Consider the following 22,119-nt stretch of genomic DNA (forward strand, 5'->3'; position numbering starts at 1 on the left):
AAAAGCCCTCTACAAGTAACATGAAAGATCTATTTTCATGTATCACTTCTTGCCTTCACATTTTCTCTCTACCCAAGCAAAATGAGAACTGAAAGGAGCCTCTCAGGTGGCTTCAGCCACCACAGCATGCAGGGTTGCTAATGGGTGAGATATGGTTCTTTCAGAAAGCACTTTTGACAGCTGAGGACCCTGTGCTTATAGTGCTACCCAATAGCGAAGAAAAAAAACATCCTCCGCCTTCTCCCCCCCACAAGGATTCATTCAATTCAATGAACATTTAAATTGCAGAAATTCTTGAGATATAACATTGACTCTGTTAAAATACTTGTTTGAAACTTTTCTTTCAAGGTTTGACTAAGAAATATGTTATCATTAGTATAGTTAATTTAAGCCAATTAGGTGTGTTATTAGTCATTTTTAAGGCTTTTCAGGTGATTCAACTACTAAATTAACTTGAGAGTCAGTGCCCTAGCCAAAATCTCTTCAATTAGGCTTAAATGTGCATCAAAACACTGTATCAACAGAAGACCATAAATAATGAGTAAAAAAGACATGTAGCAAACAAGTCACAGGGGGAAAAATGAGTAAAACAATCCAGCCGGGGCATGTGTGGGCAAATAAAACAAATTTTGGATTACTGTGCCCAGCAACTGCAGGCTTAATATGCTGCCAACTTGGAGGCAGGGGTGGGGTGAGGCGGGGAGTAGGAGGAGTGAGCAGAACATGCCTAGAGTCTGGACCTAGTTATTTTAGGTTCGACCTCTAAAGGATACAGGGGAAAGAACTGAGACCTCGCCCCAAACTGTGCAACCTCTCAAGTAAATCTCTCTGGACCAGAGATTCCTAAAGTCTGAAATGAAGATTAGAAACCCTCCATCTCTCCAAGTCTAACTCTGATTCCGTAAACAAGGGATCACACAGATCTCCCGACTTCAGAAAACCCTAGGCTATCCGAAGCAGGCCTCGGGCTTGGAGCCCCCCTTTTTCTCTTGGGCTGCCTTAGCCCGGGGGATGGACCGCGCAGAAGGCACCACCTTGTAAAGGTCCCATCAGCCCAGTCCCCAGCGTGCCTTCGGCGCCCCGCCCCGAGGGATTCCTCAGGTGCGTCCTTCTCCCCTAATGCCCTCCGAGCGCGCCCGGGCAGAATGGAACCTCGGAGACCAGCCCCTATATAGAAAGCACACTATAATCCTGGGGATCCTGGCCCAAACCCCGCGTCCGCCAGGGCCTCGGCGGGATCGACTGCTCGGCGGTCGCGGCCCCGCCCCCCGCCTGGCCCCGCCCCCCCGCCTGGCGCCGGGCCGCGGAGCGCCGAGGGCCTCGATGAGCGGGGGCGCAGCTGCGGCGAAGCGGCCGACGCCGGTGGGCGCCCACTGCCTCCGCGCCCCACCTTCCTCCGCCGCTGCCCGCGGCAGCCCCGAGCTCCCGCCGGAGCGCTCCCCGCAGCTCGCCGGGAGCCCCAGGTACAGGCGCCCGTCCGGTCCCGGGGGAGGGCGGTGCGCGGAGGACGGAAACAGACGACGCCCCTGCCCCCCAACGTCCGCGCCGCGCTGCGGGACCCGCCTGGGGGGCTGGGGGGAGCCCCGAGCGGGGAGAGGCTGGGACCCGGCCGGGGCGCCGTGGGGAAGGACGCAGACGAGCGGCCGGCTGAGGGGGCGAAGGGTGCCGTGGGCGACGCGAGGCGGGACGGGGCGGGGGGCAGCCGCAGGGACCCGGCAGCAGCAGACCTGGGGCGACGAGGCGTGCGGGGAGCGGAGCTGCTTGCGGGAGGGGCGCGGCTCGTGTCGGCGTTTAAAAGGCTCGGGAGGGAGGACGCGCGGGCTGCGCTGCGTTCGCGACCGGCAGCTGCGGGCGATCGTGCCCTGACGGCTTCGTGAGCAACACCTGCGGGCTGCGCCCAGCTCGGGCCGCCTCCCCCGAGGCGCCCGCCGCGCCTGCTGACGGGGCACGGGGACGAGGAGCCCGCTGCCCACAGTCAAGCGTTTGCGGAGCGAAACACGTAGGGTGTTTTGTTTGCTTTTTGCGTAAAGTGAAAAGCCAGCATTTATTAAACAGCAGATTAGAAGTGTATGTGTAAAGCCACTGAACAGAGAACGCGCTGCCTCTTCAAAAAATACATACATTAAAGTGTGAACGTATGCGGATGGCATAGGAAGCATACGGTGATGACATTTTTTAAGTGAACCGTGTACTGGTGTTCTGCTCTCAGTGTTGAAATGCATCATGAAGATTTATTTACATATATACCTAGACACAAACACCTGAATGCATATGTACTTTTTCGCGGGAGAAATCTTAGGTAGACTCTGTATAAGCCTCATTTCTAAGTGGGGTTTATTTCTGAGTTGTTTGGTACAAATATCAGTCGCCCTGTGGTTCGTGATTAATCTGCGTAGTTAATCTGCCTACTGTTTGCCCATGGCTTATCTGTTTGTCGGACGCTCGTTTCTTGCCTTTAGGAAGCTGATCCTTGGATTATGGGACCAGAATATGGGTTTGCTCATCATTAATCTTGTAGCTTAACTTTATATTTCATAAAGAAGTTATGTAAGTTTGCCTATTATTTGCTTTGGGGTGTTGAGGCAGCCCCTTCGTAGGGTTTAACATGTAAACAGAAATACAGATATAATTAAAAGCTCAAGTTCTTCAATTGTGTCTATTGTCATTTGTTTTTCCATGCATTCTGTAACATTTGTGCGTGAATGAATTACTCTGAAAGTATGAAGAATAAAATGGGCCAGATGTACATGACAAATTGTGAAATGCAGAAAGCTAGAGCTGCTACTCAGGTGGCAAGAATTTGGTTTTTGTTACACGTGGTTATATTTCTAGTCGGGAAGCATTTCTTATCAAAGGAAAGTGCCTATCAGTTTGTTTTGACAAGAAGCCAACTTAAAATATAACTTTTATTTGGTTTATGAAACTGGACTCTGGGCTTGTTTACTTATTTATTTAGTGTATAACAACCAACAGACTGACTAATTTAAAGATTGTCTTCAGTTTCTTGTGCAAGGGGAAAGAGGACTGCTGGATTATTATAGGAAAGTGGTCTTTCTAGAACAGAATGATATAACCTGATGGGCAACTAATTGAAATAAATATTACAACTGATCATGCGCAGCCATTGATTAACTTTAAGGCCTGTGTTTCTGCTCTTTCTATGAGCAGAGTGACTAACGCTGTAAGTTGCTTATCTTTATTCAGCCTTATCTTTCTCTTAAGTTTTCTAGTGCCGACTTCAGAGGATTAAAAGAAAATGCATGTAAGTCACTGAGCACAGTGCCTAGCGCGTAGCGAAACATCGGGCACATGTTAGCCATTCTCATTATTCATCCATCTTCTAGACCAAGCTACTGAAAACTCATATTTGCATAAGTCAGCTTTTTCTCAAGAAAATTGAGTCTGTTGCGTACTCAAGCATTTTCCTGGAAAAGCATAATGCATATTAGCACATAAAAGGCTTTGAGACTTTCTGTAGCAAAAAATAAAAAAACTGGTTTTGTTGAACAGTACTTAACATCCCTTTTCTTGGAATACCCAGTGCTGTGCTTTAGAACAAACTGTTACAGTGTACAGAATGTTTTTGCAGTTGTATCCGATTAGACCATCCTAACTAGAAAGTGATGCAAAAGCCTAGAAAGCTCTATTTTTCAGATGAGGAAACTGAATCACTGTCCAAGCAGCTAAATCTGAGACCTGGAAGTGTTCCATTGTCTTCTCACTTCAAGTTAAAATCCTAAAGCATTTAATGTCTCATTTCCAGGAAGGTCCCTCCTACTTTTCCCTCCTCCTGTACAGCCTTCTCTTGTTTTATAAATTCTTTGTCACTGATTTCCTCCACATGTTCTTCTAAGAAAGTTACATCCATTTTTCTCGTGGTTTTAACTATTTTTATGCCCTGAGACCTAGCACAGAGGCCAGGGACCCTGCAGTGGAGCAAGTGAGGAGGGAGTAGTCAGAGTCAGAGACGTGAAGGAGGCCCCAGCACACAGGGCTTCGTGCTCTGCCTACGGCCTTACCTTCCGTCTGAAGTTCCGACCTGATGGAATCTGTTTTCCCTTTAAGGAGGTGAATACTTATTCTGCTGGGAAGTAGAAGAATACTTCTAGAGTAAAAAATATGCCTCCCAAGTTCAAGCGCCACCTAAATGACGACGATGTCACTGGTTCTGTGAAAAGTGAAAGGGTAAGTTCCAAATCTTAAGCTTTAAAAAAAATGTTTCAAAATATATTTTCATTTTCTTTGTCAATAATTTAGATTTTTTAGAAAAATCTCAAGTTTATGCTTATATTCTAATCCTATTTTCCTTCATAGTAAACACTGAAAAGTATGTGTTACTTAAATTGGTGACTCAACTGAATTCTGCTTCCATTATTGATCATAGCTTCTGTCTAGTCTTTCAAAGGGAATATATAAATATACAATATTTTATTCAGAACTCCAGAGCCAAATAGACTTGGAATTTAGAATTTTTCAGATTTTAGAAAAGTAGTTCAGTGTATATTAAAAAGTTCAGCTTTTGGGGGTCTGGAGTAGCACCTCCAAACACTAGTATTTCTCAGTGAAATGTCTGATTATTTTAACTATATAAATAAAGAATGTAAGTAAATAAGCTAACATCAGTTCAGGTTATGTTTTCCTCAAAATGAGTTTTGGCTCAGACCAACAAAATCTCTTGGTTTTTCAGAACTTTTTTGATTTCGAACTGCAGATAAAGGATTCTGGTCCTGTAATTGTCTCAGAATCCAGAGTAGTAGTTATATAATATTCAATTTCTAATTTATTCTAGAACATTCTATGTAGATATGTACAAATCTAGAAATTATGCCCCATTTTGGAAGACAACATTTGATATGAACATTGTAGATAGGTTACTTTTACAATAAGCATTAAATATTTTTTGAGGGAAGGTATTAGTGTTATTCTTTTTTTTAATTTATTAACATTGGTTAATAACATTTTATAAATTTCAGATGTACAGTTTTATAATTCGACATCTGTATACTCTAGAGTTCCAGTTTTATACCATTTTTTATACCATTATCTGTGGTCAGAAAATATGCCTGGTTCATAAATTTACTGAGACTTGTTTCATGTCCCAACATTTGGTCTAGCCTTAAGAATGTTCCACATGCACATGAGAAGAAGGTGTATTCTCTGTCCTGTTTTGGGATGGAAAGTTCTATAAATGTCAATTAAGTCAATCTGATCCAATGTGTCCTTTAAGGCCAGTATTTCCTTGTTGACTTTCTGTCCAGATGATCTAATCATTGCTGTAAGCGGGACATTAAAAGTCCCCTACTATTATTGTACTTTTGTCAAATTCCTCCTTTTGATCTGTTAATAATTGTTTTATATATTTTGGTGTTCTCAGGTTGGGTGCATATATATTAATAAGTATTAAATCTTCTTGATGAATTGTTCCCTTTATCGTTACAAAATGTCCATCTTTGTCTCTTGCCACCTTTTTTGTCTTGAAATCTGTTTTGTCCGACATAAGTACGGCTACATCCCCTTTTCTCGGGTTGCCATTTGCTTGGAGTATCGCCTTCTACCCCTCACTCTGAGCCTCTGTTTCCCTTTGGAGCTGTGATGGGTCTTCTCAAGGCAAGATATCGTTGGATCTTATTTTTTAATTCCTCCTGCTCCTCTGTGCCTTTCGAGTGGTGAGCTCAGTCCACTTACATTTAGTGCGATTATTGCTGTATGAGGACTTACCACAGCCATTTCATCTTTTGTTTTCCGGTTGCTCTGTGTCCCTCATTATTTCTTCTCCTTTGTGTCTCTGTCTATTCTTTTAATTTGGTTTTCTGTGTTTTTTTCCTACTGTTTCCATTTTTATGTTTGGTATCTCAGTTCTGGATTTTTGTCTTGTGGTTACCATTAGGTTTGTATAAAATGTCTCATAGTCCTTTTTCTTCTGATTACATCTTATCTTCATTCACCTGTACAAGTCCAGTCCTTTCCCTCCTCCCCTTTTATGTTTTTGTTGTCACAAATTATCCCTTTTTATGTTGTGCGTTGGTTACCAAATTACAGTAATTATAGTTACTTTTTCATACTTTCCCCCCTTTAACCTTTATGTTGTAATTAAGAGTTTAATACCCTATTCTGAAACAGAGTTGCAGTTTCATGCTTCTGTCATCTTACTCAAAGTTTTGTATACTGTTTTCTTTTTGTCTCTGGTAAAAGAGCTCCTTTCGACATTTCTTGTAGTGCAGGATTGGTAAATTCCCACAGCTTTTGTTTTTGTTTATTTGTGTGTGTGTGTGTGTGTGGAGTTTTTTATGTGGGTTTTTTTGGGAAAGCATTTGTTTCTCCTTATACCTAAAGGATGTTTGTTGGATATACTATTCTTGGCTGGCGGTTTCTTTCTTTCAATATTTTGAATATATCAGCCTACTGTCTCCTGCCTTGTAGGGTTCTCCTGAAAAATCTGATGATAATCCGATGGGGTTTCCTTTGTAGGTGACAGTCTTTCCCTGGTTGCCTTGGGAATTTTTAGCATTAACTTTTGACAGTTGTAATATACTATGTCTTAGAGAAAGTCTTATTGTGTTGAAATAATAAGGTGTTCTGTTAGCTTCTTGTATTTGAATGGCCACCTCCTTCCATAGGCTTGAGAAGTTCTCATTATTTCTTTGAGTAGGCTCTCTCTTCCCGTCTCCCTCTCTTCTCCTTCTGGTATACCCATTTTCCTTACATTGCTGTTTCTAATGGAGTCACATAATTCTCATAAATTTCTTTCAATTTTTTTTAACTTAGTTCTCTCTCCTTCCACCTGAATTATTTCTAGGTTTCTATCTTTGAGCTCACTAATTTTTTTCTCCCATCTAGTCTGCTCTATTTCCAATGCTCTCTAACGCATTCTTCATCTCATTTATTGAGTTCTTCGGCTCCAGAATTTCTGTTTGGTTTTTATTATAGTTTCAGTCTCTTTGTTAAAGTACTCCTTTTATTCGCTTTTCTTCCTTAGCTCATTGAACTGTCTTTCTGAGTTTTCTTGTATCTCCAGTTTCTTCATGAATGATAATCTTGAATCCTCTGTTACTCAAATCACAATCTTCCGTGGCTTTGAATACGGTTTCTGGAGACTTCACTTTCTTTCTGTGCTACCATGTTACCTTGGTTATTCATGGTACTTGTTGGGTTGTTTTCCTGCCTGCGCATTTGAGGTAGTGAACTCTTTTCTCCTTCAGATACTGTTTTCATTTGGATACTGTTTTGCTCTTAACAGGTCAGCCGTTGATAAGTAGAAGTCTTTCTTTTGTTTTCCAGTAGATGGTGCTATAGCACAAGTTTCTGTTTTCTCTTACCTGTGCCTCCAGGATTGTGGTAGGGTTGTTGTCGCTTTAGTCATAGAAAATACCACGTACCCACCGGAGTGATCCCTTTTGTGTCCAAGTTTCCTTGGTCCCAGGGCACTATGGTGGGCATGTGGCGGGCGGCAGGGAACTGGTTTTGCAAGCTGCCAGTGCTGTGTTCTCGTTACGAACAGCGCCAGCCCCGCTGTGCTATTTGAGGCATCTCGCCTGCCTCTGCCAGGTCCCACCACAGTGCGTGGGGAAGGGAAGTGGGTTCACAAGTCCGTGACGCTGCCTCCTTGTTAGAAATGGCCACTGGGACTGCTGTGCTGTGTAAAGCAGCTCCGCCACTGCCACCAGGCTCTGCTGCATTGGGGCCTGGGTGGGGGCGGGAAGGAAGGAACTGACTTCTCAGGCTGCATCTGCCTCTTACCTCCCATGCTGTGGTGTGAGGCCTGCAGCCCGATTCCTCCATCGCCACCTGGGGGTTAGTTGGGGTGGCAGCAGTGCCAGACTGCGTCTGCAGTCACCATCCCTGTCCTTACTCCCACCCTGCCTCCCTTAGTACGCCCGCCATCAGATGTACCAATGTGTGGATTTCTCAGGCATGTCTGTGTGTTGCGCAGAGGATCCTTCCTTGAATTACAGTTGTCTGACTTGTAAGTCTAAGGAAAGATACAAAGGGGTCTTCTCATTCCACCACGGTGCTTATGTCGCCCCAGTGTTATTTTTTATCACAACCCGAAGCTCTCTCACCTGTCTTCTTGCTAGTCCTTAATTTACTGATTCATTCAACAGATATTGATTGACCACCTACTATGTGCTGAGCATTGTGCTGAAAACGAAAGGGCGTGGTCTCTGCCCCTCTGGAGCGTCTAGTCTGCTCGACTTCATTTAACATACTTCTTCTTTGCACAACCTCTGAACCTTGTATCATCCGCTCCGTACAACTGCTAACCTCTTAAGATTTGCAAGTACCTTTTAGTACAATACAGGAAACATTTGTCTTCTCCTTTTTCTAATTCTACAGGTTTTTTTCTTGAAGGGAGGTAGAATCCACCAATAGACAGATTGCTAGTAAGCTTTTATAAATTAAGCTTTACATAAACTATACAGCCTCAATCAGTTCTTCTACTGAGACTAACTATGGAGCTTTGCGTTTACGCTGTTGGTTGACTACTACCACATTTTATTGTAAAAATAGGATATTGGACATTAACATTGAGCAAAATCGACTGTTTCACTAGAGACCTTTTGAATGTCTGTCAGAGCGTGAAATTTGATAACTGATTGGATGACTGTAGTGGGACCTAGCCGAGGTGGGGGAGATGCCTAATCATCTATAAATCACTTTAAAACTTTTAAAGTTTTGTTCCTCTTTCCTATTAAACTTTTTTCTGGTAACAGCTTTATTGAGATGTAATTCACTCATTTAAAGTGTACAATTCAGTGGGTTTAGCATATTCACAGCCTTGTGCAGCCATCGCCGCCATCCATTTCAGGACATTTTCATCATTCCGGAACGACACCCTGTACCTTTTAGCAGTCACCCTCCATGCTCCTCATCCCTTCAGGCCTAGGCGACCGCAAATCTATAGATTTGTTAATCGAGACATTTTCTGTAAATGGAATCATGTACCACGTTGTCTTTCGTAGCTGGCTTCTTCGGCTCAGCCTATTTTCAGAGTTCCTCCACGTCATAGTAGAGCTCAGTACTTCATTTCTTTTTATTCCCGAATAACCACATCTTATTTACCCTTCAGCCATCGATAGACATCTGGGGTCGTTGCCACTCCTGGCCGCTGTGAATACCACTGCTGTGAGCGTTCGCGTACAGGTTTTTATGCGAACGTGTTTTCCTTTCTCTCTGGCAAGTACCTAGGAGCAGACTTGCTGAATCTCACTACTAGAATCACTCTGTGCCACCTTGTGAAGAAATGCCAGGCCGTTTTCCCAAGCGGCTGTGCACGCTGCGCATTCCCGCCGGCAGCACGTGGCTGCTCAGCTCCCCCCACGTTCGTCCCCACCGCCAGCTGCTTCTCACCAACACTCGCCAACATCTGCCTAGTGGGTGTGAAGTGGTGAATCGCGTCCCCTTATCCTTTTCGATATTATGTTTCAAGCACTTGGTGCAGTCAGTGAATGCGTGTAAAAACACTGGTTTTCATGTGTGTTTTTCACTGTACAGATATAATAAAAACGTTTCATCTTCGGTATCATCAACCTCTGAGGCAAATACTACCATAAACGTACTGATTATCTGTTACGTATTAGCTAGAATAGTGTTCAAGAAATATTTGTTGAAGGAACCGATGAAAGCATCTCCCTGAATGTTACTGACTTTGGACATCTTTTCATGTGGTCATTGGCCAGCTCTTCTTCTGTTGGGAATTGTCCTTCCTCTCCGCTGATGCTTTTCCACAGTGCGTCATTTTCTCACTGGTTTGTCAGAGCTCTTTATGTAAAATATATATCAGACTTTCGGTGTGAAAGTAAGTTGCAGTTCTATTTCCCAATCTATTACTTGCCATTTAACCTCGTTTATCAATGTCTTGTGTTCTTCGTGTTTTAAATGTTTATGCAATCAAATCCGTTAATCTTTAACTTTAAGACTTTTGGGGTTTTATGTTGCTTAGGAATAATTTACACACCTTAAGAGTGGGTAAGTTAAATACTTATTTCATATATTTTTAATCTTTGTGAATTCATAAATACATTTGTCACATTTTTCTTTAAGTACTACTGTGAACATATTCTACAAATTTTGTTCCTTAACGTTCCTAGAGTCATTCATTTCTAAATAGTTTAAGCTTCATTTACATTTTAATATGTTAATTAGAAGTGTTTTAAAATGGCCTTTTGTTTTTTAATTTCCATTGCATTATGCAGGAGAATGCGACCTGTGTAGTTTTGGGAATTTATTAAAATTCCCTGTGGCTTATCCATTTCTTGGATTATTGAAAATAAAATTTGCTCTGTACAAAGTTCTATATTATGTGTTTTTTGTCATCTTAGTCTATCTCTGAAGGATATGCTAAATCTTCCCTATAATTTTGAACATATCAGTTTTCTTGTATTTTGAGTAGTGTTTGCTTAATATATTTTGAAGCTATATTGTTAATGTAAAAACATTCATTGCTGTTAAATCTTCTTGGTCGATTGTGCATTTTATCACTGTAAAATCTTATTGGATTATTTAATGCCTTTATATTAATGTTGCTAACTCTAACCTTTTTTTAGAATTTGCTGATGTGACTTTCCTCTTTTTTTCCATCTTTTCGACAATTGTTTTAGATGAATTTCTTGTAAACAGATATCAGCTGGAATTTTTTGAGTCTAATTACGTATAGTTTTGTTTTTAATAGAACTCAAACTGTTCACATTTATTATGATAACTAAGACACTAGGCTTATTCTGCAGTAGCCAGTCTCTGCCGGCAGTAAATGCTCTTACTCTGATCTTTGGTTGGTTCTTTGTTATCATTTGGATCTGAACTTAAATTTCACCTCTTGAGAGTGATTTTCCATGACAGCCTAATCTCATTAGTCACCCTGTCACTTTCTATCCCATTACCGATTTAATTCTCTGCATAGCATTCATCACCATCAGATATTTTTCTGTGAGAGCTCAGACCTTGTCTGTATTGTTCAAAGCACAGTGCCTCGCACATAGAAGCTGCTCAAGCCTGTTCGTTAAATGAATATCGAAGAAAGAGAGACTGGAAGGCAGGAAGAAGGGGGGGACTTGGTCCTTCCTGACTGCCCGCAGCTCCCACACCAGCTTCAGTGACCTTTCTGCCTCGTGGTCAGTCATATGATTCTGGTTTTATAGCATTTTCTTTTATCAGTGGAAAGTCTGCAAATGAGGCTCTCTCTGTATCTTTGAGCTCCCTGTGACACGCACGTCATCCCTCCCCCAGCACAGAGCTTGCCCGACTCCTCCTCCCCGACGGTTTGTGAGCCCTCTGGATCTGAAAACTCGCCTTTCCTTTTTTTTCTTTTTTTTTGACAGAGAAATCTTTTGGAAGATGATTCAGATGAAGAAGAGGACTTTTTTCTGTAAGTATTTTTCTAACAGCTTTATTGGGATTAATCGACATATAATAAAATGCATGTAAAGTGTACAGTGTGAGTTTTGACGTGTATACTGTTCACCTGTGCAGTCATCACCAAAATCAAATAATGAACACAGCCACAGCCTCAGAGGTTTCCTTATGCCCCTTGGTCATTCTCCCAGTCCCCGGGCAACCACTGATCTGCTTTCTATGCCTATCGTTTGTATTTTCTAGAATTATTTTATAAATGAAACTATACGTTATGCCTTTTTCATTGGCTTCATTCACTCTGCATAAGTATTTTGAGATTCATCCATGCTGCCGCATGTATCAATAGTTTGTTCCTTTTTATTTCTGAGTAGTATTCAGTTGTATGAATGCACCACAGTTCATTCATCGATTCACTTATTGATGGGTATTTGGGGGTAGTTCTAGTTTTCAGCTATAAACATTTCCTTACAGGTTTTTGTGTGGACATATGTTTTAACTTCTCATGGGTCAATATTTGGGAGTGGAATGGCTGGTATATGTTTACAACTATTTTCCAGAGTGGTGTCCCATTTTGCATCCCCACCAGCACTGTATGAGAGTTCTAGTTGCTCCAGATTCTCATCAGCACTATGCGGTTGGTCTTTAATTGTAGCCATTCTTGTGGGTGTGTAGTGGTATCTCATTATTGTTTGAATTTGTATCTCCCTAATGACAGATTTTAGTGAACATCTTTTTTTGTGCATATTTTTCATCTTCATGTCTTCTTCGATGAATTATATATTAAAACCTTTTGCTCAGTTATAAGTTTGTCTATTAGGTTATAAGAGTTCTTTATATATTCAAGATAACAAGTGGTCAGATATATGTTTTACAGATATTTTCTCCTGGTTAATAACAGTCTTTCCATAACAGTACTTATTGATGATCAAAGTTTTGATTTTGATGAAATTAATTTATTAAATTTTTTCTTTTATCGTGTTTGCTTATTTAAGAAATCTTTGCCAAACCCAAGGTCACTAAAATTTTCTCCGATGTTTTCTTGTAGGAGTCTTATAGTTTTGGCTTTTACATTTCCATCTGTAATCCATTTTAAGTTAATTTTTATATATGGCTGAGGTAGAAGTGGGGGAGGGGGGTTCCAATTGTTCCCCCACCGTTCAATGAAAAGATTATCCTTTCCCCCTTTGAACTGCCTTGATACTTTGTCAAAATTAAATGACCTGATCAATCCTTTGCAGTTAGAATTAGAAAGCGCTCTCATACAGGTCTCCGTTTGTATTTGAAAAGTCAAGAAAGATGACATATTGTTACAGGGGTTTTCTCTAGAGACTGATGTGGGAGGGTTGCCCGAGAGAAAACTTTTACCTCCCTCTTTGTTATAATGTTGTGTAGTTTTTTGTAGAGGCCTTTTTTCTTCAAATAAAAACATTTTCTAAGAAGTAATTGACAACCATGAAGCAATGGACAAAAACAGCCTACAGGCAAGAAACAGGTCCAATAATAGGAAATAGTATCCTTTTTTGCAGGAAGATCAGATGAAGTGGGAAGATAACTTCCTGCAGGTGACAAGATTTCTATAGTCACAAAGTGCCGACGACTGTGAGAATCCTTAGTCTACAGCAATAGCTGCGTGTCAAAAGGTGGCTCAACATTGAAAAGACAGCCAAATGCTTTGGTTAAGTAAACAGCTGCCTGAATGCAAATTCCATACCCTCGTAGGAAACACTAGCTCCTCAGGACAGCGGTTTACCACTGGAGGTCCGCTCCCCGACCCGCTCTGCATCTTCCAGGGGGCCTGACAGCAAACCGACACGCTTGTTCAGAACGCAGCTGCCACTCGCTGCGGTTCTGTCTGCATGTTCAAAGGGAGACAAGTCAAATAAAGTTCTTGAAATAATTTTTAAAAAATTAATCAACACCCATGTTCACAGCAGCAATATTCATGCTAGCCAAAAGTTAGGAGCAACCCAGGTGTTCATCACTAATGAGTGGCTAAACAAAATGGGATGTTTCTCAGTCTTAAAAAGGAGGGAAATTCTGACTCTTGCTTACAACATGAATGAACCTTGAAGATATTATGCTGAGTGAAAGAAGCTGGTCACTAAAGGAGAAATATTACATGATTGCACTTTCACAGGGTGTAAGTAGTCAGTCAGAGACACAGGTAGGACGGAGGCCACCAGGGCTAAGAGGAGAGAGGGGTGGAGAGTTCGTGTTTCATTGGTACAGAACCTATTTTCTTTTGAGTTTTGTGGTTTATACCTTATTCTCTAATCAAAAGAAAGGTAATTACTTAAAATGTCCACCATTTTTTATTTCCAGAATATTATAATTGGTTAAAGTGACACCACAATGAACTGTAATAGAGAAGTAATAATTTGAGACATGCTGATATTTCGTAGACTCTTGAATTTCCCTTTAGCCATATTGGTAAGTTTGAGATGAATAATTAAAAAATATACTTTAAAAATTTTAGTGTTTTGAACAGATTTTTCTCTTTATTCATCCTTGGTAATCAGCATTTCATTATAGCCCTAATTAAGATGAATTGTACTTTTAGTGTTCTATAATTAGTCATAAAGCTGTTTCTATTCACTGGCACTTTAGTTATTATGGTATTTCAAAGTTTAATCATTAGAACATCCTGCGTCTAACTAAGAATTATATAAACCCTCATTTCTCTGAAAGTTATAAAATTCACTAGTAGGGTGATTGCGGCCAGCACCAAGTACCAGTGCAGTACAGACAGGGTTCCAGCAGCACCAGTAACATGCGGTTCCTTATGCTAACTGATCCGTGTTCAGAATTCAGCCTGATTGAATGTTTTCTGTTTTTGTTTCTATAATCCTCTCCTTAATATGCACTTGGTATTTTGTTTTCAGAAGGGGACCATCTGGACCAAGGTTTGGACCTAGAAATGATAAAATTAAACAGTAAGTTTCTGAGATACTAATTTGTTGAAATGATTATCATATTTCTGTGTGAACCAGGGATGAGCACACTACAGCCTATGAGCCATATCTGGCCGCCACCTATTTTTGTGTATAAAGCTGTGTTGGAACACAGCCATGCCTGTTTTCTTACTGTCTGTGGCTGCTTTCCCACTGCAGTGGCAGATTTGAGGAGTCGTGACGGAGATCTGATGGCCCACAAAATCTAAAATATCTCTTACCTGCTTGGCCCCTTAGAGACAAAATTTGCCAAGCAAAATACAACTGCCGAGTTTTAAAAACCCAATAATTCTTTTATTTTCACAAAGCTACCTCTGAATTATAGCTAAGGAAATGGAATTTCTGGTTATTGACTTTTCTTGACTTTATTGCCTTCTGGCAAATCCATTTGTTTAACACAATCTCAAAGTCTATTTTTGTTTGAAATCTATCGCTTGATTCCCATTTTCAGAATGATAATAAAAGCAGTATAATATTTAGTTTCTTGAAGTACAGCTGTCTTTTTGTATACTTCTAGAATTTTTTTATATCACCCTAATCCATATATTGATCTAAGTTTCATGGGTAATTAATTTTCAGTCTAAAGCTTTTTCTGCACAAGTTGCTGATGGTAGATGATGGATAACGCTGCAGTGGATGGACCTAACTTTAGAGGGCCGTGAGTCCTGACAAGAAGGGGGAAGGAGTGGGTGGAGCAGGGCAGTCTCCCTGGACACTGGCCTCACCATGGAAGAGGAACTGAGTGGCTCTGGATCAGGTGCTCAGGAGCGGTAGTTGTTGTGGTCGTTGTTGCCCTAATTCTGGATTAGGTGACACATGGCAGGAAGGATACTGTAATGGGGCAGCAAGTTTGGGTGAGATACTGTGACTTAGTCAGGTAGCTGTTGGTATGAAGAAATGTGTCCACATTTAGGCTGATCATAGCTCATGGATTCTGAAATTGAGTCAAGTACTAGACGGGACATTTTCATTTTCTGTTGCTGTGTAACAAATTGCCCCGCACTTAGCAGCCTAAAACAACACACACTTATCATCCCACGCTTTCCACGGCTCAGAAGTTTAGTCACTATAGGTAGGCCGTCTGCACGGAGTCCCAAAAGCCTGAAGTCACGGTGTCGCCAGGGCTGTGACAATCAGACGCAGGTGTCAAAAGACTTCATTTCCTTGCAGCCGTAGAACTGATGGTGCTTCTTCCAAGCCAGCAGGAGAGATTCTCTGCTGCCTCCAGCCTCTGGTTTGGCCAATGAAGATGTAGTGAGCCGCTTAGATCCAGACAGTGAAAGGGAGAGGAGCCACCTCCCTCGGTTCCTATCCACACCCAAAGGGGTGATACCGAAAAGAGGCCGTGTGTCTGCAGCACGAGCCATGGGTACTGTCAGCATGGAGCCACTTCTGCGGTCTGCAGACACGTGGTTTGATAGTCCACAGGTACACCTGCAGAAAGCCTCACGCGTCACCAGAACCTGGGAGGTGACGAGAGACTGCCATGACAGTCTCCTAGGGGAGATAGGTGAGTGAGAGATGGCCTCACAAGCCAGTCATCCTCTTGTGTTCCGGGAGGGTCACAGAGCAGTCAGGATCAGCAGGGTGCCGTGGCCACGCTGTTCCCTGACGCTGAGCCAAATGGACTCCGTGTCTGCTCACGTGGTCTTGCTCTCTCAGACCTAAGCTGCTACCAGGGAAGAGGGCTCCCCTGCTGACACACCTGCTGGTGTGCTTGCTTCCTGCCTGGTACCCTTTGGCAGAGCCAGCCCAGGGCTCAGTATGGCCGAGTCAGTCCATAGGCTGTGTTTTTCCTACTGGACTGCCAGACCACTGCCATGTGCACAGAGTGGCCATTGCAGACTGTATGTCTGCACTAACTGCCAAGCACACACACGTAAATGTATATGCACACAGTAAGTTACCACAGTAACTGGCGATCATAGAATTTTAGGACAGTAAGTAATTGCTGAGTAAGTATGATGGTTCTTACTCTGGAGCTGAAGGCTTTCCGGACGTAGTTAGAAGGTGGTCAGTCATCAAACCACGTAAGTTGAACCTCATTAGCACCTCGTGAATGCTTTTTTGACCAGGGCATGATTCAAGTGTGTGTGCCCAAAATGGCCCAAGAGGTGGAGACCACTTGCCACATAGCTGGCCCTTGGGCAAATCCCTGATATTAGTTTAGTAACCAAAATCACTTCATAAGGTGTGTCACTGTCTAATCACTGTGTCGTCCAACTGAAACTAATATGTGGTATGTCAACCGCAATTGAAAAATTTTTTTAATTATAAGGAATATATATGTGTGGAGATAATCTTCTATAAAAGTTGTTTTCTGGGCATGGAAACACCTGGAAATATAGAAACACAATCATGAGATTTTTTCCATGATTGACTAAGGGTTATACAGTAGCTGGATTAAGGGTGTCACCCCAGTGGATAGTGATACATTAAGGAGAAAGTGACAGTTGTTTATTAGTCATATGGTAGAAAAATTAGAATATTGGGTAGTTTCCATTAGCAATAGAGATTTATTATATATGTGTCATGTTGTTGAGGTAATATCCTCAGGTTTATGATAATTCAGTAAGAATAAGTCTGGAATTTTGTGGGTTCTGTTCCAATCAATCTGCCTATATCCATGGAGTCTTATTTGTAAATTCTGGGACCATAACTATTTCTTCAGTTTTTTTTGTTTTTTTTTTGAGAACTAAATTTCCTGATTTACATTTATTAATATTTTTTTCAATATGTTGAATCTACTCAAATTATTTGAGCAGAAGAGTACAATCATTTTTAAGGAAGTTTTTTTTTTTTTCAACTACAGCGGATATACAGTATTATTAGTTTCAGGTGTGCAGCATAGTGATTAGACATTTATATACCTTGCGAAGTGAACACAGTAGATCTAGTTATAACAGCAGGACGGACTGTGGTCCCTGTGCCGCACTCCACATCCCCGTGGCTGTCCTCATAACTGGTCATGGGTACTTCTGAATCCCCTCCCCTTTGTCACCCATCCCCTCACCCCTCCTCCCACCTGGCAGCCATTGGTTTGTCCTCTGTATCTGTGAGTGTTTCTGTTTTGTTTTTGTAATTTAGATTCTACGTATAAGTGAAGTCATGTAGTATTTGTCTTTCTCTGACATACTTCATTTAGCATAACACTTTCTAGGTCTATCAGTGTTGCTGCAAATGGCAAGATTTCATTCTTTTTTATGGCTGAATGATATTTAATTGTGTGTATACTATCATATCTTCTTTATCCATTCGTTTACTGGTGGACACTTGGGTTGCTTCCATATCTTGACTATTGTAACTAATGTCTCAGGGAACACAGAGGTGTATATGTTTCAAGTTGGTGTTTTGGATTTCTTTGGATAAATAACCAGAAGTGGAATTGCTGGGTCATAATGGTAGTTCTATTAATATTTTGAGGAACCTCCATACTGTTTCCCATAGTGGCTGCACCAGTTTACAATCCCATTAACAGTGCACGAGGGCTCCCTTTTCTCCACGTCCTCGCCAACACTTGTTTGTTGATTTATTTGATGGACATTCTGACAGGTGTGAGGGAGTATCTCATTGTGGTTTTAATTTGCATTTCCCTGATGATTAGTGATGTTGAACATCTTTTCATAATATCTGCTGGCCATCTGTGTGTCCTCTCTGGCGAAATGTCTCTTCAGGTCCTCTGCCATTTTTTAACTGGAGGTTTTTTTTTTTTAAGCTGTATGAGTCGTTTATACATTTTGGATGTTAACCCATTGTCAGATGTATTGTTGGTGAATATCTTCTCCCATTCAGTAAGTTATCTTTTCGTTTTGTTGGTTTTCTTTGCTGTTCAAATATTTTTAATTTGATGTATTCCCATGTATTTTTTCTTTTGCTTCCCCTTGCCCAAGGAAATATATCCAAAAAAATATTGCTAAGAGTGATGTCAAAGAGTTTACCACCTGTGTTCTCTTCTAGTTTTATGATTTCAGGTCTTACATTTAAGTCTTTAATCCATTTTGAGTTTATTCTTGTATATGGTGTAAGAAAGTGGCCTTTATTATTTCCTTTTTCTACTCACTTTGAGTTTGTTCTTCTCTCATTTCTTTAGGTATAAAGTTAGATCGTTCGAGCCTTTTTTCTTGAGGTATTGCTATGAGTTTTCCCCTCAGACTGCTTTGCCTGTGTCTCATAGATGTTGGGTTATCGTGTTTTCATTTTCATTTGTTTCAAGGTATCTTTTGATTTCTTCCTTGATCTTGTTGTTAACCCATTCATTGTTTAGTAGCATGTTATTCAGCTTCCATGTGTTTGTATGTTTTTCAGTTTTCTTCTGGTAATTGTATAGTTTTATACCATTGTAATTGGAGAAAGTGCTCAATATGATTTCAGTCTTCTTAAATTTATTTAAGACTTGTTTTGTGGCTTAACATGTGATCTATCCTGGAAAAGGTTCCATGTGCACTTGAAAAGAATGTATATTCTGCTGCCTTGGGGGTGAAAATATCAGGGGGCACTTCCATAGCCAAGATATCCCTCCCGATTCTTAATGCCACTCCATGGGCGTGAGACCTGCCCATTCCACCTCTCTGCCCTTCCTTGTTAGCTAGTCTTCAGGTAGTTCTCAGTGATGTAGTTGTAATTTTAACGTGGTCATTGGGGGCAGTGAGCACAGCATTTACCTACTCCGCCATCTTGGCCGGAAGTTGGAAAGTCTTGTTTTTATTTTAAAAGCATGTGTGGTGTAAGTATATTGCTATAATAGCTATAATAGCTATAATCCAATTACGTGTGGGAGCTGCAGGACATTTTGTCCTTTCCCACCCTATGCTGCCTCCTCTAGACTCTTATTTCTTGCATATGATGAAAAATAACTACCTGAAGATTCAAGATTGGTCCTTATCAAACAATTTCTCTGCTTTCATTACAATTAAAAGGAGACATCTACATTCACTGCCTTATATTTCCTTCTCAAGTGGCTGGGTATGCTTTGCAGTACTTACACCCAAATCGTTCACTTATTATTCAGCAGATATTTATTGAATACACACTCTGCTGCAAGCACCGTGGGCTGGGCTACAAAAGGGAACGGCATAGGCAAGGTCTCTGCACTCGTCCAGGAAACAAGCATATAAATAAATACTTTCACTTTGTGTTAAGTGCTGCAAATAAAATAGCGTGCTGGGATAAAGAACAGAGTTTCATAACTCTGTAGAAGGTAATGCGGCACATTCAGTGCACATTCAGACAGGTCCATGAGAGCCGGAATTGCTGTTTAGTCAAACTCAAAGTGAGTAGTTTAGTAGCCAAAATTTTGTTTAGTAGTATTTTCCCAGTGCCTAGGAGAGTACGTAGTAAGCTCTCGTTAATTTACTGAATAAATTGATTAGTGGCTTAAGTATTTGTGCCATTTGTTCTTACAAGATGAACATCTTTACCTCTCTGCTTAGGTGATCAAGAGTTGCAACAAGACATTTTAGGGGTTCGGGGGCTCTTTCCGATCTATTTGGGCAGAAGAGAATTTTGCGTGTCCCACCTCGGTCGCACTTCAGTCTTAAATCCTTCAGGAGATTGTTACGTGGGAGACGCAGAACTTAGGAGGCTGTGATGAGCCCTGAAGTTTAAGTGCAGGTGATCAGTGTGTGCTTTGACATGAGAGCGAGGTGACTATCATCAAACGTGGCAATCGCTTCTTGAATCTGAGAATACTACTTCTGAACTCACCTACGTCTAAATGGGCCTGCCTTCACTTTGTTTTTAAAGCACTTTTCGAAGATACAGCTACATGATGAGGAAGGGACAGAACTCTTCAAGATTACACGTGTCCATGCCTCATCCCCCCAACTCACTGGATTAGTTTGGGGGTTAGTGTAGAGTAGACGGCAGAGGGGAGGCATGTATTATAAAAAATTTTTAATAGCTCCCTACATGATAATTGATAATAGATACACTTCCCCAACTAGAAACAATTGCACATCCTTATTTATTTAAAACGTGTGTATATACTTAATAGTCACGTAGTTGCTAGTAATCCAGTGCATTTTAAACAGTTTTTGTGCTGTAAGAACCATGAGTTCACTTTATTTCTCCTTTATTTCAGTAGCATGACTTATTTCATGAATTAATTTAAGGTAGTTTTTGTCTAATGATTAGAGCAACAAAGGAAAACCAGATATTTAAAACAGTAAACAGTTCTGTGTGTGTGTACTGTAGAGGGAGCTCCTGAGTGAGGGGAGGAAGCCGAAAAGTGATTTTTAAATTTTTGAATTTGTAATAAATGTTCATTGAACAGTCTGAAATTTGGATAGTACAGACCCTCATCCCCTAATAGAAAGAAGGAAATCATGTTTTTATTTCAAGGAACAAAAACCTTTCTCTCTTTGCATCTTCGTGTGTGCTTCCGAAGCTGTCCTGGCATTGCCCGCTGTCGTAAACACTGTTTGAGAGAAAGCCAGTGACCAGCACAGTCACACCCAGCGAGTGTCAGTGCCCGCACTCACCGCACACTTCCATTTTGGAAACTGAATGTTTTCCATAAGTTTCTAACATACCTGGGCAAAATCCTTTGTTAGTTTTAGTGTGTGAACTGTACAGCCAAAGTAGTTGGCAGCTGTGTCTATGTGATGCCTCAGCACTCTACTGAAGAGAAAATGCGGCTGATTATTTTCAAGCTATTTGACTAAATTCTGCAGTTACTAAGCATTCTGACAGTATCTTTAATTTGCAGAAACTGTCTTAAAAATAAACTATCTTTAAGTTAAATATTACTTTTATTTCTATCATGTTTTCTTTAACTGCCTGAGTACTCAAGCCCACCAATGGAAGAACATTGCTATAATACCTTAAACTTAAAACATTTTGTGGTTGAAGAATCCTAAGAACTTGCTCTTTTCTATCATGTCTGTTAAAGTTTCAAAAGTTGTGAAATTCTCAAAAGAATTTTTTGATTTTTTTAAACTAGTGTTCAGAATCAGGTGGATGAAGTTATTGACGTCATGCAAGAAAATATTACAAAGGTAATTGAAAGAGGGGAGAGACTAGATGAACTACAGGACAAATCAGGTACAGATATTTTATATATTTCTTGACATTAGAGATTGTGTTTTAATAGTTTACTTCTCCCATTTATCAAGCCAAAGGTTAGGAATCTTGGCTGAGGAAAATGGTATTTGGTTCTTAACTTTATGATTCGAATGTTTTCACCTTAGCTCCCTTTACTTCGAATGATCTTATTTTTGTATTATTTCTTTAATTAATCAGTTGAGAATGGATCATTTAAAAATTTAGCGTGGAAGAGTTAGAGTGGAAGTTCTTTTCCTTTGTTCCTATTGTGTTGACGTGCTTTGTATCTCAAGAAGTTTAATCACTACTTTTCAACACTTATTTCAAACTTCCCTAATATTTTTATCTTATGCTTTCTCTGCTAACTTGGTAACCTTTCTTTACTGACAGATGTTAGTGTCTATACTTGTAACAGTTCCTGGCACATATTAGACACTCAGATATTGTTTAAATGATGATAGGCTGAATATCTGATTAATCCTTGACAGACTTGTTTAACCAAAAAACTTATTTAGCCACTTTTAAAACTTGTATTGTTTTGCTTCTAAATCAATCACTTTTTGGGGTCTTCTAAGAATCTAACCTTTTCCACATTTGAATTTTTTTCTATAGTTGTGCCAAGTACTTGAGTTTTTAAAGAGTATTTTCTTACCAGAATTTGTAAGTTTATTGGAAAGACTTGTGGCCCTGGGGAGACTTCTTATTGTCTTATTGTCAAAATGAATTAAGCAAACTGACCTGCAGCCATTTTTTGCTTTTTGGTTTTTTTGTTGGTTTG

The 22,119-nt window shown here is 40.7% G+C and overlaps 1 protein-coding gene across 1 annotated transcript in view; it reads left to right on the forward strand.

Annotated features, from left to right (window-relative positions):
* The first annotated feature begins 1,298 nt into the window (after positions 1 to 1,298).
* The window catches only part of VAMP4 (vesicle associated membrane protein 4), a 31,498-nt gene continuing 10,677 nt past the window's right edge, over positions 1,299 to 22,119 (forward strand). Inside the window, exons 1-5 of the mRNA XM_039881496.1 lie at positions 1,299 to 1,463; positions 4,066 to 4,185; positions 11,316 to 11,362; positions 14,232 to 14,282; positions 21,241 to 21,341. Coding sequence (XP_039737430.1) covers positions 4,120 to 4,185; positions 11,316 to 11,362; positions 14,232 to 14,282; positions 21,241 to 21,341 — 265 coding nt within the window. The 5' untranslated portion in view covers positions 1,299 to 1,463; positions 4,066 to 4,119. The remainder of the gene's footprint in view (positions 1,464 to 4,065; positions 4,186 to 11,315; positions 11,363 to 14,231; positions 14,283 to 21,240; positions 21,342 to 22,119) is intronic.

Source organism: Pteropus medius, unplaced genomic scaffold (genome assembly GCF_902729225.1).
Source record: "Pteropus medius unplaced genomic scaffold, Ma_sr-lr_union100, whole genome shotgun sequence".
In the NCBI taxonomy this organism is placed as follows: domain Eukaryota; kingdom Metazoa; phylum Chordata; class Mammalia; order Chiroptera; family Pteropodidae; genus Pteropus; species Pteropus medius.